This window comes from Pholcus phalangioides, unplaced genomic scaffold (genome assembly GCF_987345545.1).
Source record: "Pholcus phalangioides strain wild (caught in Gottingen) unplaced genomic scaffold, Ppha-v1.0 ptg000039l_1, whole genome shotgun sequence".
Classification (NCBI taxonomy): Eukaryota; Metazoa; Arthropoda; class Arachnida; order Araneae; family Pholcidae; genus Pholcus; species Pholcus phalangioides.
In genome coordinates this window covers 2,319,380-2,341,542 of record NW_028301625.1, presented here as the reverse complement: position 1 = coordinate 2,341,542, position 22,163 = coordinate 2,319,380, and the positions used below count along the sequence as shown (strand labels likewise).

At 40.7% G+C, this 22,163-nt stretch overlaps 1 protein-coding gene across 1 annotated transcript in view; it reads right to left on the bottom strand.

Annotated features, from left to right (window-relative positions):
* Positions 1-2,697: 2,697 nt before the first annotated feature.
* LOC149065456 (glutamate-gated chloride channel-like) overlaps positions 2,698-22,163 on the bottom strand; it is a 30,578-nt gene continuing 11,112 nt past the window's right edge. The window contains exons 4-9 of the mRNA XM_089253991.1: positions 21,784-22,007; positions 14,736-14,818; positions 13,091-13,231; positions 4,155-4,369; positions 3,124-3,294; positions 2,698-3,008 (exon numbers count right to left, since the gene is read on the bottom strand). Of these exons, the coding sequence (XP_089110117.1) occupies positions 2,745-3,008; positions 3,124-3,294; positions 4,155-4,369; positions 13,091-13,231; positions 14,736-14,818; positions 21,784-22,007 (1,098 nt within the window). The 3' untranslated portion in view covers positions 2,698-2,744. The remainder of the gene's footprint in view (positions 3,009-3,123; positions 3,295-4,154; positions 4,370-13,090; positions 13,232-14,735; positions 14,819-21,783; positions 22,008-22,163) is intronic.

The following is a 22,163-nucleotide window of genomic DNA, read 5'->3' as shown; positions in this document are numbered from 1 at the left end:
TTGTCGTATGCCGATATATGATCGGAGTTGGTGTGCGATAAAGTAGTAGGGTGGGACACGCGCGTTAAAACCACCCTGGTTGTCCCGTAAAGTTCACGTGAGTTCGCAGTTTAAACCTTAGTCTGCGGGAATAGTCATAGAAAAGCTGCTCTCAGTGCGGCTGAGTAAAAAAAAATCCATTTTTTTTTAAGTTGTCTTTTGTCAAAGATGGATGGCAATCAAACCATGGGCGGAGATACGGGTGGGGGTCCTCCAGCGTCAAAAGTGGAGTGGACAGATCTATATAATGTATATATGATTTGACATCACCATCGTTCCCCCCAGCAATATTGACCGTGTCCCCCCGACTTTCAAGTCTATCTCCGCCTATGAATAAAACTCAGAGTTGAAAATTGAATATAATAAAAAAAATTTATGTGTGGAGTTGAAACGAAGAATCTGAATTTGAACCCACAATTACCAACAAATAAAGCTTGGGGGTTAGGAAAACACCTCACCTCTACTCAATAATGTACACCCGCCCAGTAAAGTACAAGCAAACTTGTGTCAGAAAATAGAGAAATAATAAAAAAAAAACTAGAACACATATATAAGGTGTCTCAGCACCAAGTTTACGATTTTCTAGGAGGGGTAGGGTGCACCCAGACGACTCGGAAATGCAGGGTCGGAGATGTTTTCCTGACGCGTTAGATGGCGTTTTACGGGAGTGGTGATTCCAGACGTTTGGTGCATTGGCCTGCTCGATCGCCGGATCTATCATAGCTTGATTACTTCTTCCGGAGCTCCCAGACTGGAGGCATAGCAAAACATTGGTGCATGACACCCCTGTTGATAGCACTGGGGAACTTGTTCCCTGCATTGCAGGGAAGTTCAAGACATGCCCGGAATCTTGCAGAATGTTTGAAATTCAATGCGCACGTGAGATGTGAGAAATGCATTAGTGTCATCCACAGCTCGTGGATAACAGTTTGAACACAGAGCCGTGACTAGGATTTTTGCCACTCCCACAACTTTAAAATTCGATAATTTTGTAACGGTGATCTTTGTTCTCACCTAAAACTGCCACCCCCCTAAATTTTGCCTCCCGGAGCTGTTGCTCCTCTCTAGTTCCAACCCTGTTTGAACACATTTGACCTCTGCTATTTTTTCGATGCACATTCATTATTAAAATGCGTATTCACTTACGTGGTGTCCTTTCACTTCTGATGTTTTCTGTATACCCTACCGCATCAGGGAAGCATTTCCAACCATGCATTGCTATGTGATTCCGAGTCGTCCAGGCGCATCCTACCCCTCCAAGAAGTTTGTAAACCTGAGACATCCTGTATATATGCGTACGCTATCTATACGTAATTTAAAGAGTTTCATCTTAACCCTTTATATCCTGATGGTACTTTAAAGTACCAGGTTAGATAATTTGTTTTGAACTAATTTTTTCAAAAGCATTGTTTTTTTTTTGTCTATAATCAGAACTAAAATTTATAAGATAACTATTTATTATTATCATTACATTTATTCTTTTATTTTAATTTCCTTCTTATTCTACAGGGTGAGCAAAAAGTCCATAGAAATTTTAAAAAAATCATAAAAACCGAAAACAAATTGAAAAATAACCGAAATAAAAAACAGTTTTTGGAGGGTTAGCATCGCTAGGTCACGGGAATTTTTTTAACAGGAAAAAAATAACTCACAAAAATAACGCATTGCAGGCGAGTCACAAATCCAGCAACGGCAGAGTGCAGCAGATCCACATGCACGGTTTATAACGATGAACTGGTTGTGGATTAGGAGCGCAAGTTCTTATAACCGGCTCATTCGCATATTTCCACCGAAGTCGCTCGTACCAGCGCCACCTATCGGGTGTTTTTGAGTTGTTTTTTTTTTGTCTTAAAAGAATTCCCGTGACCTAGCGATGCTAACCCTGCAAACCGTTTATTATTTCGGTTATTTTTCCGGCTTTTATTAATTTATAAAGTTTCTGCGGACTTTTTGCCCACCCTGTACTTTTCACAATGTCGAATATAAAGGGTCGAAAGAAAAAAATTGTAATCACCCCGCCTGGAGGATGAACACGCTACTACGGTGATCATCCCGGGATGAAGGGAGCATGTCGAGGGAGCACGCTGGCTCTAGTTTTTGCGATAAAGTGATAATTAAATTTCAATTCTACGACAGACTGCATTGAAATAGTGAAAAATATGCATTAGTTCAAAAACTAGAGCAACAGCAAAAGTAACACCAGTTTTGAAATCAGCAGCACAAAAATACCCTAAAAACAGTTGAAACTTCCCCTTTGAGAATGCAGGGCGATCATTCTCACATTCAAATTAGAAATTCGTTATTTGTCGTGTATGTTTATGAGCATTAACTGCATATTAATATTCATAAAAAAGTTATTGCCATCTTTAATCGGGGCAATCTCATTTTGTATTTTGACTTACCCTGTATTTCACAAGACTAGCTTAGCTTTGATAGTAATTCGATTTTTTGATCCATATTAATATATTGAGGTCTCTTGAATACTTGGTTTATCACTACTACGGCATAGTAGATGAGTTTTATCTACGAATGACGGATGTGTGTGTATTTTGCCTTATTGATTTCTCTTCAAGAATGGAACTAGAGGAGCAAACCTTTTTTTGTGTGCAAAAGTCTTATATGTTTTGGCAGAGAAATTTCATTAACTTGTCCCAGATGTTCCTCTTCTCTCTTTGTTGGAAGCCAAAAAAAAAAGGTTATGTACTTTATGGAGCCCAGAAAACCCAGTAGATGATATTAAATACCAAAAACGCTCCTGGAAATAGGTATCTGCAAACGTTATCTATCGATTTAGCGAAGTTTTCAGTCAGTTTTGGTAGACAGCAACATTCTTTCTCTTCATACTCTTCGTCTTCGAGTTGTAATTCAACGTCTACTTCTTTGTTTCGACGCCTTCCACCATAATCCAGAGTCGTACCTCCATTTACGGTGAAGACTTTTTTTGGCATTTTCGATGATGTATAGAATGGCTGAGAAAAAACAGACATTTAACGGTAATTAAGAACGAAATAAAATCTCTCTCACTGAACTATATTCTTCGATGTTACTTGGAAGAAAAATTTTATTGTGTATTCTGTCACGTACCTTGAAGATACTCCTCGAATCAACTGTCTGAGAAGATGTAGTTGACCTTGAAGGATTTCTCTCTCTACCTTTGCGAGCGATAAAATTCACAAAAGGAAATTCCAGTAAGGCACAAAACACGAGCCATGTACATGTTTCGATCCAAACATCGACTGCTTTCACGTAAGATACCTACAGAAAATAAATAAATAAATAAATAAATTAGTATATTTCGATCGAATAATGTGATAAAAGATCGACAATACTGATAACAATCTGGAATATTAGAACAATGAACTGCTGTTGATTCTCATCACGCTGAAACCTCGAGTATTTACCCACAAATACAGTATGAGCTTTCGCTTTCGATCACCGTGGATATTGAATCGACGTCACTTCAGATGTGTTGAGTGGTGGCATTGTCACAACAATCAGTGACTAATGACCGAGAAACATGGGCGTTTATTAATATTTTCACAATAACCAGTCCGACCGAAATTAATCAACATTGAGAATTATCATATAGGATAGAAGTGAAGGAACATCAATATCGGTAGAGCACACACACACACACACACGATGAGATTTCTCAATGGGTCTTCGGCTAAATTCAAATCACAATTTGTCACTCATGATTTCTATTTTCTGCAAGCGAATCGGATCCTACCGCCGCATTGATTAGCAGTGATTAAATACAAATGCAAATGAATTAGAATTTCTTTCAGCATCCATGTTATTACAGTAATACCGCTAATGTTTCAATTCATTAATTTTCTGAAAGACTAGACGAAAAACACTAATTGCTGCAATCTAAAACTATGTTATTAGAAAAGAGGACCGAGAAACGCTAAAGAACAAGAATGAACGTTTTCAATTAATTGCTCGAGTGTAGCGTTACCGATAGATAATGACTTTAAATTTTCATTTTACTACTCACTTCACTGAAATTTCGGTATAATGATTTTAATTATGTTGCAAATGAGCATCCGATTTCAGTTTGTTTCTATCTGTTAATAGTCCCATTCGATACGCTCGAGTTTTGTTAGACTTACCCGGGGTATAGATTCTTTTATGCCTCTTGAGCTGGTGATGATGGTTAGGATAGTTGTTATACCAAGAGCAGTTCTCGCTGGTACTGCGTACACGTCGAGCCAGAACGAGAGCCACGAGCCAATGACCAATAAGCTAATAGGCAAATATACTTCCATTAGGTAATATGGTATTTCTCTTCTGAATTTGAGGTGAGCTTTTAGGCTGCTGAAGTTGCCTGCGGAGGAAATAAAATAATAAATGGCAAATTCCGAAAAATCCAGTGTGAAGGTGTGAAATACGCGTTCGACTAAGATAGCACACAAGATGTCTGCCCCCAAAAATTTTAATGCAAGGGTGTTGTTCAATAGTGGCACTTTGCTTTAGAAATGCCATGCAATGTCATTGGCAATTTCAACCGATTAGTTGCGTACCTACTTCGTATCAGAGCGAATAAACGTCCCCCCTTCCACTCAGTGCATATGCGCAATTACAATAAGAAGTCAGCTTTCTAATATAGTACGGTAACGATGTTCTAAAACAGAAAAAAAGCGTCACTGGATAAAATTGAATGTGTGACAAGACGTGCACATTTCTCCGGTGCGACCAGACTCCAGTGCCACCCAAGTCTGGCTTAAGGGCCCACCAAAGATCCAAGCCTAGGGGGCCGTGATCAGTAATGTGGGGCCCATGACGGTAGGCTTTCATCGAGGAAACTACGAGAAATACAGATCGTTAATATAAAAAAATGAGGGGCATCATCACTTCTCGCCAAAAAGAGTGATTTTGGCTGATATTGCTCAAAATATTGCTAATATGTGGTAAATAGAGTTGTTGCAAACTATATAGTGTATTAAAATCTATTTCACGAAGAAAACATTGAACATGATAAATATGTGAAGTAAATTTCCATACATGTATTTAAATAGTCATATGAAAAGTAAAGTAAGTAGTAACGTGTGTAGGTATTAAATCTTAAACATACACGTTATTTGGATACTTTTCTGATTGTATGTCTCTAGGATCAACGGTTCAGTGGTAATTTGTGGCCAAGGGACTTGATGCATATTCACGCGACAAGACTGCTCGTTCGTTTTGGTTTCGGGCCCAGCTTTTTCGGTGTTATTCTCTTTAGAATTTTATGGTCTATGCATTCGTGCCCGATTTTATAAATTTTTGTAATTCTGGTAATACATTGCCCTCATATATCGCAACAATATAAAAAAAATCGGAAATTTTTCAAACTTTTTCAATTTACTCTCTTGTATCTTTTCGAGTTTTTGAGATACAGACTCCGAACTCGAAATGAATTATAAGCACATACAAAATCCCAGACTTTTCTTTAGATAAGCATTCGAATCGGGTGATTAATCTTTGAGTTATGAGATTCCATTTACAGACGCGTGTCGAATATTGAACGTCAATACTGAACGTTACAAATCGGGAGTTCACTCTGCACACGCGCAGTTCCAGACTTCCGGTTGCCACGAATGTCGGAGTGGTACCGGCACGAATGTTCAACCCTTTTCTTTAAAATGAGACCAAGATGGCGGCACTCTGTCTATTTTTAGCCGAGCTATTGAAGTTCAAAATTACTTCGACAGAAACTGTCGCTCGTTCGGGCGCGATTGCCTCCCCACACCCGGCATTGATTTTCAAGTCGTTTTCAAAAGTCTCACCGCAGAAATTTCCATTGGATCGAAATGAATTCTATGAAAAAAAATGGGGTAGAGGCTGTGTCGTAGATGCAGCAGCAAGTTTTGACGTGAATACGTTCTTTGTGCTTACCTTTGAGCACTGGCATAATGAAATTGGTATCACTGGACGTGTCTTTGAATAGCTAACAGACTCTAACAATGTTGTCCATTTGCTTTGATAACTTCTCGAGACATAGAGTAAAACAATTTTATTACGAAAGCGGGCAGCGAGCCTGATGCCTAGATTGAAAGATGTATTAACCCCTTCGCTTACAAGCTATTGGCAAGAAATTCGGATGATCTGTATATGACGAATCGACGATAAATATTATAACCTTGTGTCCAGTTCCTAACCTAACCAAAACTAACGGCACGTTAGAAAGATGCGGTGGCTAAATATGACAAAAATGCCGATTGATGTTACAAGAAAATTCGGAAATCGCAGTCCAATCTACAATATTTGGTGGGAGGTTGTTCCAGTCAGTAATGGTTTTTGGGAAGAAACTAAATTTTTATGAAAATTGCAAACATGGGTTGCAATTTTTGGGGATGGTTGAGTCCAACAGAAAAATGTGAGAGTTTAATTAGAATTTTGGAAGTGACGATATTAAAAAACCCATGGCGGATTTTTTGAAAAAAAAACGTTAAACTAAAGATAAGTGTAACAGAGGTAAGCGGTTGGATATTGAGTTGGCGCTTGAGCTCCGATATGAAAACAGACGAAGACCAACAGTTAAAAAGGAAGCGTGTGGACGTATTTTGGATAGATTCTAATTTATCTATGTTGGTTTGCATGTGGGGGGGGGGGGGGTCCCAAGTTTCACGACATAAAAGAGAAAAGGGAGGATATATACACTGGTGAAATAAATTAAGAGAATTTGCATATTTTATCGAAATTCATGAAAAGAACTGAACTGAATGTAAAACCACTGCTCCTAGACAAAAATGCAAATCTTGTACGTCAAATACGTAAGCGTGCACGTGTGTGTAGGCGGAGCCAGTAGAGAAACAGGCTTTATAAGCGCGCGTAAGTTAAGACGCATTTCGTTCGCTAGCACACATCGGCGAATTTCTTGGTGTTATTTTGCAGCAATCGGTTAATTTCAAATTGTAACAATAAAAATGAGTAACCACCAACGTTTAGATGATGGAATGAGGTGGCGAATTGTGGGGAGGCTAGAAGCAGGCCAATCTCAAGTCCAGATTTGTAGAGAGTTCAATTTAACGCCCAGCGTCGTGTGTAACTTATGAAACAGTTCCAGGATACCGGATCCATCGAGAGAAAGCCTGGGCAAGGTCGTCCAAGAGCCACGACGGCCAGAGAAGATCGCCATTTGTCGGTAATAGCGAGGCATAACAGGAGTACTACAGCTTCTCATCTCTCTCGTGACTTGTATGCAGCCACAGGAACCAGTGTATCAAGGGTGACTGTTTCCAAAAGACTTCATGAGAGAGGGTTGTTTGCAAGAAGACCTGCTGTTTGCGTCCCGCTCACTTCTACGGACAGGAGAATCCGTTTATCATGGTGCAGAGAGCATAGAGATTGGAGTATGGATCAATGGGCGACCGTTCTCTTCACTGATGAGTCCCGGTTCAGCCTAAGCACCGATTCTCGCCGTACGTTCATATGGAGAGAACCAGCGACCCGCTACCTACCCTCCAATGTCCGCGAAATCAACCATTATGGCGGAGGAGGTTTAATGGTCTGGGCAGGCATCATGTTGGATGGCCGCACACCTCTCCATGTCTTTGAAAGAGACACTGTGACTGGTGTGAGGTATAGGCATGAGGTCTTGGAGCCATATGTTCGCCTTTTCAGGGGTGCAGTTGGCACCGAGTTCATTTTAATGGACGATAACGCGAGGCCACATAGAGCTCTTCTGCTCGACGATTTTCTAGAGAGTGAGGATATTCGCCGGATGGATTGGCCAGCCACATCTCCAGACCTTAACCCTATAGAGCATGTCTGGGACGCTCTGGGGAGGGCAATTGCAACTCGCAACACCCTCCGGGAAAACCATCCAGGGAATGAAAACAGCGTTGCTGAACGAGTGGGACCAATTGCCACACGAAATGATAAACTGCCTTATTTCAAGTATGAAATCACGCTGCGAGACCTGTATATCTGTAAGAGGGGACCATACCCCCTATTAACGCATTTTTTTGTTTATTCTGCAACCGCTGTTTCATATCTTCCGACTCCAACGAGTGTTACGCACGATCATACGTGTGTATTACAATTATTGAATGGTTATTTGTTTTGTATTGTATCAATGTATGTGCATATCAAATTTCATTAAAATCGGTACAGTAGTTCTAGAGATAATCGACCAAGTCTGCAAATTCTCTTAATTTCTTACACCAGTGTAGAAGAAAAAGAAGGAAATAATGAAAGGAAAACAGAATAATAGATAAGTAGATAATAGAGTAGGTACGAAGTAGATTTCTCTTTTCGCCCTCACCCTACCTGTTCTCTTTCGCTCTTATATGTACAGTAATGTACAGTAGGTATAAAAAAATCACTAATAAGAGTATAGAAATAAACGGAGGTAAAGGGAACAACTTTATTTCATAGGGTTACAACAAAGCTTCGAGATGATGAGGGGAGAGAGAGAGAGGAAACAGAGAGAACTTGTTTGAATTTATTCCACTGGCGTTGGACGCAATATTACGTCCTTGATCGTAAAGTGGTTAAAACCGGAGTCGCATCATTAGATTTGTCTCAAAACCAGACGACACCATTAGCTTTTATTTGCATTGCAAACCTCTCGAGATACAACGTGAAACGGTTTCGTTACGAAAGCGGGCCGCGGGACATTGGCATTCCCAATGGTCGACCTCCATTGCACTGTCCATTTCATCGGTAACGAAATCCACAGCCATATTTGACGCCCGAGTTGGACGAGCGCGCCTGCGTTGCCTATATTCGCGGCAGTACTGCACGTATGTTTTGGGTTCGGGCCGGGCGTTTTTGGTGTCATTCTCTTCATCATTTTGTGTTCTTCTCATTCGTGCCCGATTTCTGTCATTTTCATTGTACTTTGCAATGATATATCGTGACATTTTGAAAAAAATCTGGAAATGCTCACACTTTTTTAAACTTACAGCCTTTTATCTCCTAGTGTTTAAGATACAAACTCAAACCTCAAAATGAGTTGTAGCACATATATTCTTCAAAACAACACCTGATTCACTGGAATTAGATGAGTAGTTTCTGAGATCTCGTTTATATATAGACACGTGTTTAATTCGAAAGCTCGAAAATCGTTGGTTCACATAGTGTGTGCGCAGTTCCAGTGCCGTCTTAACGCATGGGCCCACTCGGGCACGGCCCGGGGGCCTCACAAAAATGCGATCTAGTTGAAATTTTTTAGAGTAAGCATGTAAATTTGTCTGGTAGGTCTTCAAAGAAACCACTTGACCCGGGGGCCCATGGTGTTCTCAAGACGGCCCTGCGCAGTTCCTAACGTCAAGCTGCCACACAAATACACACACAAAAAAAAACCAGTACTATCATAAACTTTCATCTTTTCTCTCTTTAAAATGAGATCAAGATAACGGAGCTATGTCAAGTTATTGAAGTTTGAAATTAGTTCGACAAAAAACTGTCGCTCATTTGGACGCGATTGCCTGTTCACACCCGGCATCGATTTTAAAGACGTTTTCACGTCAAAAAATATCCAACATTAGGGTTCCCAGATTCGAAAACTGAGAAAGGAGGATGCCTGCATAAGCACCCTTAATGGCGTCACTTATTCCAATTTTCACAATAGATGGCGCCACTATTCCGATCAATAAAGCCACCACAAAAACTTCTCCCAACTTTGAAAGCCGAAACAAACTACACTGCCGTGACGTGATTATAACGTCACATCATAGACGTTGTGAATGCTGATTCGTGGGAATTCTGTGACGGGGAAATCATGTGACGTAGAATTCCGTAGAATTCACTTCACTCACGTCACGTTAGTGTAGTGTGATTCGATCTTAGAAGTGCTAAAAAACAAAGCAGAAATAGAAAAAATTCACGACAACACTAATATCAATGAAGAAATGTTTCAAAGAAAATTTTCCCCAGAAAAAAAAAGGAAAACAATTCCGGAAACCTGAAAAGAAGGACAAAAGGGTGAAATTTCCAAAACGTTAGAGGACGCTTGAAATTAAATCAAAATGAGGACGTTTGGTAACCTTATTCAACATGAAAGGTAAATATTTATATTTTTCATCATAATTAGGACGACCATAGTCCCGTATTGTGGAATGGCAACGTCTCGCAGGGCCGTTTTAAGAGTATCATGGGCCCCCGGGCCAAGTGGTTTTGTCGGAGGCCCTACCTGGTAAACCCTAGAAAATTTCAACAGGATCTCATTTTTGTCAGGCCCCCGGGCCATGCCCGGGTGAGCCCATGCGTTAAGACGGCACTGACGTCTCGTACTACTTGGAATGTCAATTTCCCGTATTTCTTTCGTGGAAATATGGTTAGCTTAATCACGATATAAATAATTAAGCGATTATAGTGATAATTTAATAAATTAGGAAAGTAATTTCAATCTTTGATTTCAACTGAGAATAAAAATTCGGACAGCCTTCGATGAAAACAAAGCGACGTTTTTGCGAAAAGGCCGGAAATGTCCAAAATTGTGTGAAAATACGGTAAGGTCCCGTGTAGCAGAGTGCTGCCATCTGTCAAGAAATATATAGACTATTCTTGTGTCTTCAATTTCTTTTGTTTTTTACTTGTATAAATTTCGAAATTCACAGACGATTTTATTTATTAATTTTATAAAACGTGATTAAAAATTGAAACAAAATTACATTTTCAACATGATTTTGTGTCGAAAATTCTGTGTCTTTAGTATTCGGAATGGAGTTTATTGTTCACTGGAACGGAGCAAGAAATGCCAATGAGATGATTGAGAGAATAAAAATGAAGTCTACAACTTTTTGTACCATCGCCCCCTTCTTCAGAAATTTTTTTTCCCATCGCCCCCGATGCAATCTAACCCATAGGATCCTATGTTATACCCGTAGCTTCTACCGTCCCCCTGAAACATTCCATCGCCCTCCGGGGCGTTAACTCCCACATTGGGAATCACTGGTCTACAGCATAGTTTCCCAAACTTTTTGTCCCATCGTCCCCCTTCTTCTGAAATTTTTTTCTCTTCGTCCCCCCCCCCCCCTCAAGTGAACCCATAGGATACTATGTTAAACCAATAGCTCTAATCACCCTCCCGGACCCTTCCATCGCCCACCAGGGGGCGATATTGCCCACTTTGGGAAACATTGGTCTACAGGGGTGAACGACCTCGGACCAGTGGCGCATTTACGAGAGAGGGGGGTTACCGGGCTATAGCCCCAGGGGGAAAGTTCGGAATGGTGGCAAATTTGAGTAATGGGTGACCAAGAAAATTAGAAGAATGGGAGAAGTGGGACGAAATTTGCATAAACCTCAATAAATCCACCTCTGCCCAGACCGCAAGGGCCTAGGTGAGTGAGTGACCAAAAGAGTGACCTAGAGCAAGGGTGATAAACGTTTTGGAGAGTGCGGGCCACTTCAAATTGAATGTGCCGTGGGCCACTTAGGTGATTTGGAAATGTGTCACGGACTGCTTGAGAAATCTTTAAATGTACCGCGGGTCACTTAAGTAAGCTGTAAATGTGTCGCGTGCTGCTTAAGTCATCTGGAACTATGTCGCGGAGCACTTAAGTAGTCTGGTTTCGCGCTCTGGGTCACGTAAGTGATCTGTAAATGTACCGCAGGTCCCTTAAGTTATCTGGGAATGTACAGAATGTATAGCGAGACACTTAAGTGATGGTCAATTGCACCGCTGGTCACTTGAGTGATCTGGTCATGTGCCATTTAGTTTTACATTTTTAAAAAACTAGGTTTGAGGTCACGGGCGAGATCAGGTGACGAGGGTGGACTACGATTAGCCGGCGGGCCATGGGTTGAGCATGTATTACCTAGAGAGTTTGCGAGAACGCGGGTGAGCAAAAAAGTGACTTAGAGCGTGAGAAAGTATGTGAATGACTAAACGAGTGATCAGGTAAGTGAGTGACCTAGAGAGTGCGCAAGCAAGTGAGTGACAGTATGCAAACATGTCAGTGACCAAAACAGTGCGCAAGCACGTGAGTGACAGTATGCAAACATGTCAGTGACCAAAACAGTGCGCAAGCACGTGAGTGACAGTATGCAAACATGTCAGTGACCAAAACAGTGCGCAAGCACGTGAGTGACAGTATGCAAACATGTCAGTGACCAAAACAGTGCGCAAGCACGTGAGTGACAGTATGCAAACATGTCAGTGACCAAAACAGTGCGCAAGCACGTGAGTGACAGTATGCAAACATGTCAGTGACCAAAACAGTGCGCAAGCACGTGAGTGACAGTATGCAAACATGTCAGTGACCAAAACAGTGCGCAAGCACGTGAGTGACAGTATGCAAACATGTCAGTGACCAAAACAGTGCGCAAGCACGTGAGTGACAGTATGCAAACATGTCAGTGACCAAAACAGTGCGCAAGCACGTGAGTGACAAAACTACAGCCAAAAAATTTTTGGAGGGAAGTAAAGTTTCTAGTCATGCCCAAAAAAGATTGTCAGAGGGATGTCAAGTTGCTAACTATAGCCAAAAAAATTGTCAAAGTGGCGCTGTTCCGTTAAAATTGTGAAAAATCGCCGATGGTAGGAAATAAATGCCTACTGCAACACAAAATTGATCAAAATGTAATTCACAAAAAGCTTTCTATGTTTGACAAATATGTTAAATGAATATATGTATCTGACTACAATTATTTATTACAATTAGAGCGATAATTATCATCATATAATTATAATCTTAATCCTTGATTTCAGTAAAAAATAGAAATTAAAGTAAGATTCGTTGAAAATCGGGAAAAACTGGACATATAGAAAAGTCGGGACGGTCAAAATCATAGGAATGTCCCGTAAAAAGCGGATCATATAACGAACCTTTCGAATTTCAGTTTCTGGCCCGCGAATTGCAGAAATACCACATATCTGGCCAGCCTGAAAAATGTTGTGCACTCCTAGTCTACAGCAGTTCTCATCCTTTAGAAGTTCGCGGCCCGGTTGATTTCTTTTTTGTGAGTAGAAGGCCCGGTCATACACGACTAATGCGAAATAAATTAGGAAAAGTGAAACAGTGTGAATCACTGACGGCGCGGTTTGACTGATGGCAGGGACCGGTAGCGGGCTGCGGCCCGTCGGTTGAGAAACTGGTCTACAGCATGCAAATACCTGATGTTTCATATGTCTGTCTATCAGCTTCACATGTCACGCCGTCTTTGTCCAGAAAGTGTTCGGGCAGTTCGACGCTCTCTAAAAAAGTCACGCAGTCACTGTGCCAACTTAAAGTCAAAGCTTTCATGTCGTACGACCCTACAGAATATGAAATTTACCGCAAAAAAGACGTTTATTTTTCATTGTATTAGCATGTACACTCAATGACCAAAAAATTACGAACACCTCTCATTCAAACTTCGACTCGTCCGTGCAACACGTGCGCTGACGTAATAAACCGGATTTGCGGATAAAAAGCTTTCTCCTGGTGAGAAGCACCAGTTAACTTTGCATTTGGTATGTTCATAGGGATAACGAGAGATTTGAGTGACTTTGAACGCGGCATGATTGTGGGTGTCAGAAGGGCGGTTACAGCATCTCCGAAGCCGCAAACCTTCTTGGCTTTTCTCGTACAACAGTATCTCGAGTCTTCAAAAAATGGCAGCTAAGCGAAAAAACTTCGAGCGGAAAGTGGAATAGTGGGCGGAAATCGCTTGTGAACGAAACAGGTGCCAGGCGATTGACACGTATTGTGTGCAGCAACAGAAGATCTACAACGCAACAAATTGCAGCGCAATACCACTCAGGATCATCGCAAAGCATATCCGTACGTTCTACGAGACGGATCTGAAAAGTAATTGGTTTTAATAGCCGGTGACCAACAAGAGTCCGTTTGTTTTGCTGCAAAACAGAAGAAAACGGCTTATGTGGGCTAGAGAATGCCGAAATCGGACACTTGATGAATAGAAAAAGGTTGTCTGGTCTGACGAGTCAAGATTTCTTCTCCATGACGTTGATAGGAGGATTCGTGTGCGGCGCAAACAGCACGTAGCCGTGGATCCGGAATGCCACATGACAACTGTTCAAGCGGGTGGCGATGGAATCACTGTATGGGGAGCATTTTCTCGGTATAATCTGGGTCCTTTAGTTCCATTGGAAACATCCGTCAACGCCAGCGCCTACCTCCACATCGTTGCTGATCACGTGCACCCGTTTATGGCCGTAATGTTTCCTGATGATGATGGCCGTTTCCAGAAGGGCAATGCATCCTCCCACGGGACTGGAATTATCTCAGATGGGTTTGAGTAACATGATTCGGAGTTTCAATTGCTTCAATGGTCCCCCTCAGTCACCCGATCTCAACCCGATTGAGCATTTGTGGGACGAGGTTGAAAGGTCCGTTAAAAGCTCCAAAACACCACCTTCTAATCTGAGGGAATTAAGAGCTGTCATTCCGTTAGCATGTGTACTAATATTCCTCCTCAACGCAGGGCCGTCTTTAGAGCATCATGGGCCACGGGCCAAGTGATTTTTCTGAGATCCCACCTGGCAAATTCTCGAAAATTTTAACTGGTTCTCATTTTTGTGAGGCCCGCATTCTCTTGAGGCCCCCGGGCCCATGCGTTAAGACGGCACTGCCTCAATGGTTTCAGCTACTTGTAGAATCCATGCCTAGAAGAATATGTGCTTTCATCAAAGCCAGAGGAGTTTCAACACGATATTAGTGGCGAGTAGTAGGGTGCTCCTAATTATTTGGCCACTGATGTATATCAAATGATATCTCGCTCCAGATGTTAAAATATAAGATTAGATGTATACTTACAACTACTGACACGTATACGACATGATTGTCTGTCGAATGGGTAATACTTCAAATTCATCGGACACGACAGAACTAACTGCAATCTGTAAAATTACACAGACACGGTACACATTACATTATGTATCATTTCCTAATTCACTGTGCAGGAAGTCCGAGCTAAAGGTATCCAGAAGTAATTACTAGAGTCCGGATTATATGCGAATGCGTAAGTGCATATGTAATTGCATATTTTAGCACTTTTTATACTGAGTGCATATAAATGCATAAAATCTCCGAAAATTTAGAACAAGTGTATATTTTTAGCATTTTTTCTATACAGGGTGTTGCCTTGAAGTGGCGACAAACTCAGAGTGGTGATATTAGGCATCAAGAGGAACAAAAATTGCCATAGAACATGGTATCGCAAACCACGTTTAGTCGGTGGAAATCGCAAAAATACTTATGAAGGGTGTGACGTCAAGTGGGACAAAAAAGGCCAATAATAAGTAGAAAAAACATTTATTTGACATAATAATTGCAACACAACCTGTGGTGTGTAGATAAAGTGCAATAATAAGTACAAAAAAGTAAAATAAATTTAAAAAAAAACCAATTTACTTGACAGCTTGATTATACAATACAGCTTGAGCAGCACAGTTCAATAAAATTTATTGTACTATATTTTTTACACCACAGGCTGTATTGGAATCATGCTGTCAAAAATATGTTTATTCTACTTATTATTGGCTTTTTTGTTCCACTTGGTGTCACACCCTTTATAAGTATTTTTGCGATTTTTACCGACTAAACGTGGTTTGCTATACCATGTTCTATGGCGGCGTTTCTCAACCTATTGTCCGCGACGATGGTCTGCAGGCAGGGCAGACTTGATGAAATTATTTACTCGTTGTGTAATTGATGTTAGTTATATCCATGTTTTCAAATAAAATTATACCTGCATACTCAGACTCGATCCTAAATACTGGATATCACTAAATTTTGCCAAAAATTGCAATATCTTATTTTAAATGCAATTTGTTAAGTACTGATAAAATTGTGCCGAAGGGTGTAAAATTAAAGGTCTGCTGCAAATCGCAGTAAACAAAAATGTATTTCGGGGAAAAAAATATTCAAATGATCTGGTGACCATATTTCTTTAAGAAAAATACATTAAAACGAGATCTTAATCTGAGTATTAATCCGTAAAACATGGCATTTCGCCAATTGCCGTCAAAAACCTTGTCAGAAGTAAGCATAATAAAAATTCCGAAAAAAATTAAACAAAACGTTAAATCTGGCAAATATGTGAGATGAATATTTATGATTTTTGCCGTAATTACCATAATATAATTTATATTATGAAAATTCTAATGCATATTTTTTCATATATTTTACGTATGTTTTTCAATATACGTATAATGGATAGGCCTACATATGTCCTTTAGGGCACATTGAATAATTTTTAAGACATATTTCATGTCATGCGTATTTCGGTATTTTTAAATGAAAATTTTTTTCACAATTTTATTTATTTATTTTTTTTTTCGGTACTTTCAAATGCATATTTTATTTTATTTTTCATTTTTGCGCCTATTTGAAATTTTTTGTGCCGTACTTTGGCCTTATTAGATGAATTTATTTTCACTTTTCACACATATTTTTGATTTCGTGGCATATTTAAGTAACATTTATCTTTATTTTTATTGCATATTTCAGTGTTTTTAGTGTATAAAATATGCATTCCATCATTTTAGAGCATATAATGCAGGTTGTAGTAATGGCTTATACTGAGAGAACCATACCTGCTTAGCTATGAAATTGCTGAACCGTCTCGATAGAGATTTGTTTCCAGAGGCGCATTTATGATTTTGTCGCCTGCGAGCTACACGAATTTTGCCGCCCTTCTCCCATTCTAGTCTCTTGAGAACACTTTCCTCGAATTCACCACCACGTGCTATAACCCACTTGGCCTCTCCCACCACTCCTGCAAGCACACTTGTATGTCTAAGTCACTCGTTTGGTCATTTTCATGCTCACACACTCTCTAAGTGTCAATTTTTTAATCATTCACATGCTTGCTCACTGTATGGTTCCTTACTCTATAGGTTACTCTTTTGATCATTTACACATTTACCATACGGTCTAGATCACTCTTTTGGCCATTCACATGATTTCACATTCTCTATAGGTCACTCTTTTGTTAATTCAGATGCTTTTCCTCACGCTTCAAGTCACTCTATTGCTCGCTCACGTCCTTGCAAACTCCACGTTACTTCTTGGTCGCTCACTCACCTGTCTGGGCAGATGCTGATACATTGAGAGATACAAAATTATTTTGGCGCCCTTCTCCTATTCTAGTCTAATTTTCTTGAGTACACTTTCCTCGAATTCACCACCCCGTGCTATAACCCGCTTGGCCACACCCACCACTCCTGCAAGCACACATACATTTCTAAGTTATTCGTTTGGTCATTCTCATGCTCACACATTCTTTAAGTCTCACTCTTTTAATCATTCACATGCTTGCACACCGTATGGTTCCTTTCTTTATAGGTCGCTCAATTGATCATTTACACGTTTACCACATGGTCTAGACCACTCCTTTGGCCATTCACGTGATTTCACATTCTCCAGGTCATTCTTTTGTTCATTCACATGCTTCCCCACGCTCTAAGCCACACTATTGCTAACTCACGTCCCTGCAAACTCTACGTCACTTTTTGGTCGCTCACTCAACTTGTCCCTAGCTGTCTTGGCTGATGCTGATATATTGAGAAATACACAAATTTTTGCCGCCCTTCTCCCATTCCACTAATTTTCTTGACCACTCACTCCTGAAGTTCGCTGACCGAAATTTCTGACTTAGAGATAGAAGTGTACTTGCAGGACTTGGGAGAATGCCAAGCGGGTTATAGCACAGGGTGGCGCATTCGAGGAAAGAGTAGTCAAGAAAATCAGACTAGAACGGGAGAAGGGCGGCAAAGTTCGTGTAGCCCGCAGGAGTCAAAACCATAAACGCGCCTCCGTGCATGTGCGTTTTAATAGTCATAGTAGAATGTGGACGCCACAACATAAGGTTCAGTGGTTGTTTAGGCTAGCTGAATTTATATCAGTGATGCGTGTTCAAGCAACACCACCTATAGCACAAAGCCTCCGCACCAAGCTTGTGACGTCAATGAAGAAGGGTATTTCTCATGTTGCCATTGGATATATTGCAAAAAAAGGTAAAGATATCGCACGCATCGGCCTGCTATATCCAATGGTAATAGGTGAAATGGTCTTCTTCAGTGACGTCACGAGCTTCGTGCGGTGGCCTTGTTTTATAGGGGGTATTGGTTCAAGCCTTGCACGAACTAAGTGACACGTATAACCTCTCATATGATTTGTAGCAGCGTCTGCAACAGTTGACTTAATAACACTTAAAATATCATTACACTTGGCAAGAGATCGAATATACCGTTTAGATACCGGCAGAACCACTAATAATGGTGCTCGCATTGATTTATTGACCTACAAATAAACTAGAGGAGTTACCATCTTCAATGCAACTTGAGTAATCACGTATGGTTCTCTCACTGTATGCTATCACTTTTGGATACCTTTTGCCCGAACAGCCTGTCTATTGAAAGAGATAAACATCAAACACTGTTTGGCAATATACAGTAAAACCTTCTCCAACGGAGGGTAAAACGATATTCTCGCATTTAATGTAGTTTTTCCCAATTTTCCTCCGTTTTTCGAATTCGAATATCTAAGTGAATATTGCACTTAGAAACGTGGTATTTTTTTTTCTGTTGGCATCAGGAGAAACAGGGCAACAACTTTCTTATGAGGGTTTTTGCACACACGAAGACTGTGAAGAAATTATTATTTTTTAATTTAATAACTGCACAACCCCTTGAAACATGAATGACATATCTGAGTACTACACAATATTTGGATACTTTTTCTAATTGGAAGTATACCTCTAGGATCAACGGTTCGCCAGTAAAATTCCATAACCCCTGTTTGCTATGCACCCTGTATATGGTACTGCCAAAGCCTGAAGTTGGCTACTTCGCAAATTAGCCAGCCCAGCTGACCCGGCTAATGTCCGAAATTCGGGCTTTCGCCTGACTTTGGCCTTCCCCTATATGTCGATCCCTATATATCGATCACTAAGATATCAATATTCAGATTCTTTTGATCATTAGGGTTGCCATAGCTAACCATAATAACCATTGTGAACTATGGCTAACTATAATAAATAATTATGACACAAAAATACGCCAACACGGTGATGGTCCCGAATCATAGGGATCGATATAGAGATGTATAGGGGATCAATATATAGGGGACGGCCAAAGCCTGGTGAAAGCCCGAATTTCGAACATTGGCCGGGTCAGTTGGGCTGGCCAGAAGTGCCCAACTTTGGGCTTCGGCAACAAAATAACATTATATTATACAATGAATTATATAATTATCATAATCAATTACAGAACGGATTATCATGTTACATAGATCGCCAATTTTAGTTGTTCTTTTTTTGAGAAATATAACGGCCATTTCTAATAACGGCCACTTCCCAATAGCGACCACATTTTTACGGTCCCGTTAGTGGGAGGTTTTACTGTACATAAGTTTTTATAATTTTGTACTGATATGATTTCTGCCGTTTTACATAAAATAGTCTGTTGCGTCCCGCAGTTGCGTTCGCAAATATTGCTATCAATGGCGGTCTCACGGCAGGGCGACCTATGCAATTGATTGCACAGGACGCCAAATAATAGGAGGTGCCGAAAAAAGTTGAAAACGTTAGAAATACATTACTAGAAAATAATCATTAAGGCATTAGAAAAAAATACCGTAGATAATGCACTTATATACAGGGTGTCCCTGAACTCGTGGGCCAAATTTTAAGGGAAAGTAAAGTACACATAAAGAAGCATTTTTTTTTGTACAGCAATGTGGGGTCGGAAATGGAAAGTGTTCGCGGGAAAACACGAAATGCTGAGGAAATGAAAAAAAAGCTTTTTACTTACATTAATAATTACGGTAAGTGCTCGAATGTGCCACCACCAACATCGATACAGGCCTGGCAGCGTCTAGCAAGTGATTGGCTTACCCTTCCGAAGATGCCAAATGCTTCAGCAGCGACTGAAAGTTTTGCAATGAGGTCCTCATCCGAGTTTCTCCGCATACATTTTTCATTTCCGACCCCACATTGCTGTACAAAAAATACTTCTTTATGTGTATTTTACCTTCCCTTGAAGTTTGTCCCACGAGTTCAGGAACACCCTGTATATACAGTATATACCAGTGGTTCTCAACGTTCGGAAACTCGCGGCGCGGTTTCATTTATTTTTGTAAGTGGAAACAGCCGCCCTTAGGGGATGTGTGACAGTTGCGGTCGCCCCGGTCCCCGTGCTTTGTGGGGCACCCGCACTCACCCTTAATTGTTGAAGGCTTTCATAAATTCTGAAATTACTTCTTTCATTAATTCTAAATTTCCAATGGTGCTGGAATTATTTCTTTTTATTATATTCAGTGTTGAATTTTTCATCAATCTTTGCTTTAATTTACATTTATTGTGTGTTTAAATTCTTTTGTATGGATATATCTCAGCATTTTCCTGACATTCTGAAACACTAATAGATTTCGAATTGCCCCCACCAACCAAATATATAAATTCGGGGCAAAGTGGGTGCTAAACATTTTTAGGCCTAACATTGTTGAGTCGCTCCTCTAGCTTCACTATTATATTCACACCGGGCCCCGTGTCGGGTAAGGGCGGCCCTGTGTGGAAAGCCCGGTAAAACACACGAATAACGGAAAATGATTGGGGGAAAAAAGAAAACGGCCGGTAACTCTCGCGGCCCGGTATGACTGTGTCAGAGCCCGGTGGTTGAGAAACACTGGTATATACCGATTTCGGTCAGATAAAAATACACACACACTTGAACTCTTTTCTTTTCCTTTAACCAGGAGATACTGGGCAGCTTTCGATTCTCTCTTTTGTTCTATGAGAAAGATAAAGATTCGAGGAAATCTCCCTCCATCGCCCCACTTTTTACCCAGCGTTTCCCGGCGTTCCACGCACACGCACTTTGGCACCAAAGGCCTCTGGTCCTTCTCCCCAGCTCACCAGACTTACCGAGTAGTGCAACCAAAGGTAGCTCGGTGACACTGAGAATGCTCTAAAAGGGGATTTCAAATCTGAGGTGAAAGGGCGAAAAAAAAAAAATTGGAAAAATGATTTCTGTGCCCATCCTCGAGGGGCGCCAAATCCGAGGTAAAATGAGAGGGGATTGAAATAATATGTTATGACAAAAAATCTCGCTGTTCATTCGAACGCATTAAGACAAGGCCAACTAAACCATTTTTTTTCAAATTAGAGGGAGCTCAAGGGCAACAAAAATAGTCCCACGCGGGTAGAGATTTTGTCTCGAGCCGCCCCTGAGTGCAACGTATGTGTGTGGACCGAAAAATTCAAACAAATCTCACATACACAACTGAACACACCTTTAAGAAATTCGTGGACCTACGGTTTAGATACCCAGGCCCACATTGAATTTAGGTGCGCAAGGTCAAAGCCTCATAGTCTCTATCTAAGAGGCTTTGCTTGCGGTGCGGCCACACCAGCCCGCATAAAGGAAAATTCCATCTTTTTCATTTCAAGAAATTAACTTCTTCGTCCCTTTAAAGCCAACTTGGGAAAAGGAGCGGGGCAGGCGCGGAACCCGAGGAGGGCGGTGGGAACGACCGCCCCCAACACCTCGATAATATAGGGTAATTAATTTGTCCCGTATTATACGCGGTACAGTAGTGACTAGCAATAAACAATGAATCGGCCCCTTCCCTGGATCCACTCCTGAGATGGGGAGGGGTGCGTCGACTGCTGGTTTTGCACAGGGCGCCACGGGATCTAATACTGGTCCTGATTGCTAAAATTGCTATAGCAGTTTGGCAATGTTGCAATATCTTGCCAAGAAATAGGCTAACCGCTCTAAAAAATTCTCACCGGCTTACCACAAGAAAACGTGTTACTATTCCCTTGAAGTCTCTAACAAAAGATTTAATTACCACAAACCTCAATGCATAATAAATACTGCCATCCGGCTCAATTTGGACGTATATGTTGTCCCTCGTAGTGTGTACGAGCTTGCTGTCTCTCTCATTGATCATAAACAAAGTCGGCGTCCAAATAAGATCTCGAAGACTTTTCAGACCAACTACCTTGTTGCCTAAACTGCTATCAAACTGTAGCCTTTCATCAGTCCACCATTGTCTCAGAGTAGTATGTATCTCAAATGTCTGGAAAATGTTAATAAGAACAGATTTTAAAAATTAATATTCAAAACATTTCTTACTAGAATTTTCAACAGAAATGCGGTTGCATCTTACCATAATAAAAATTAATTTTTGGAATATTAAATGCTCATACAAACAGAGTGTCCTCAAATGGGCAGA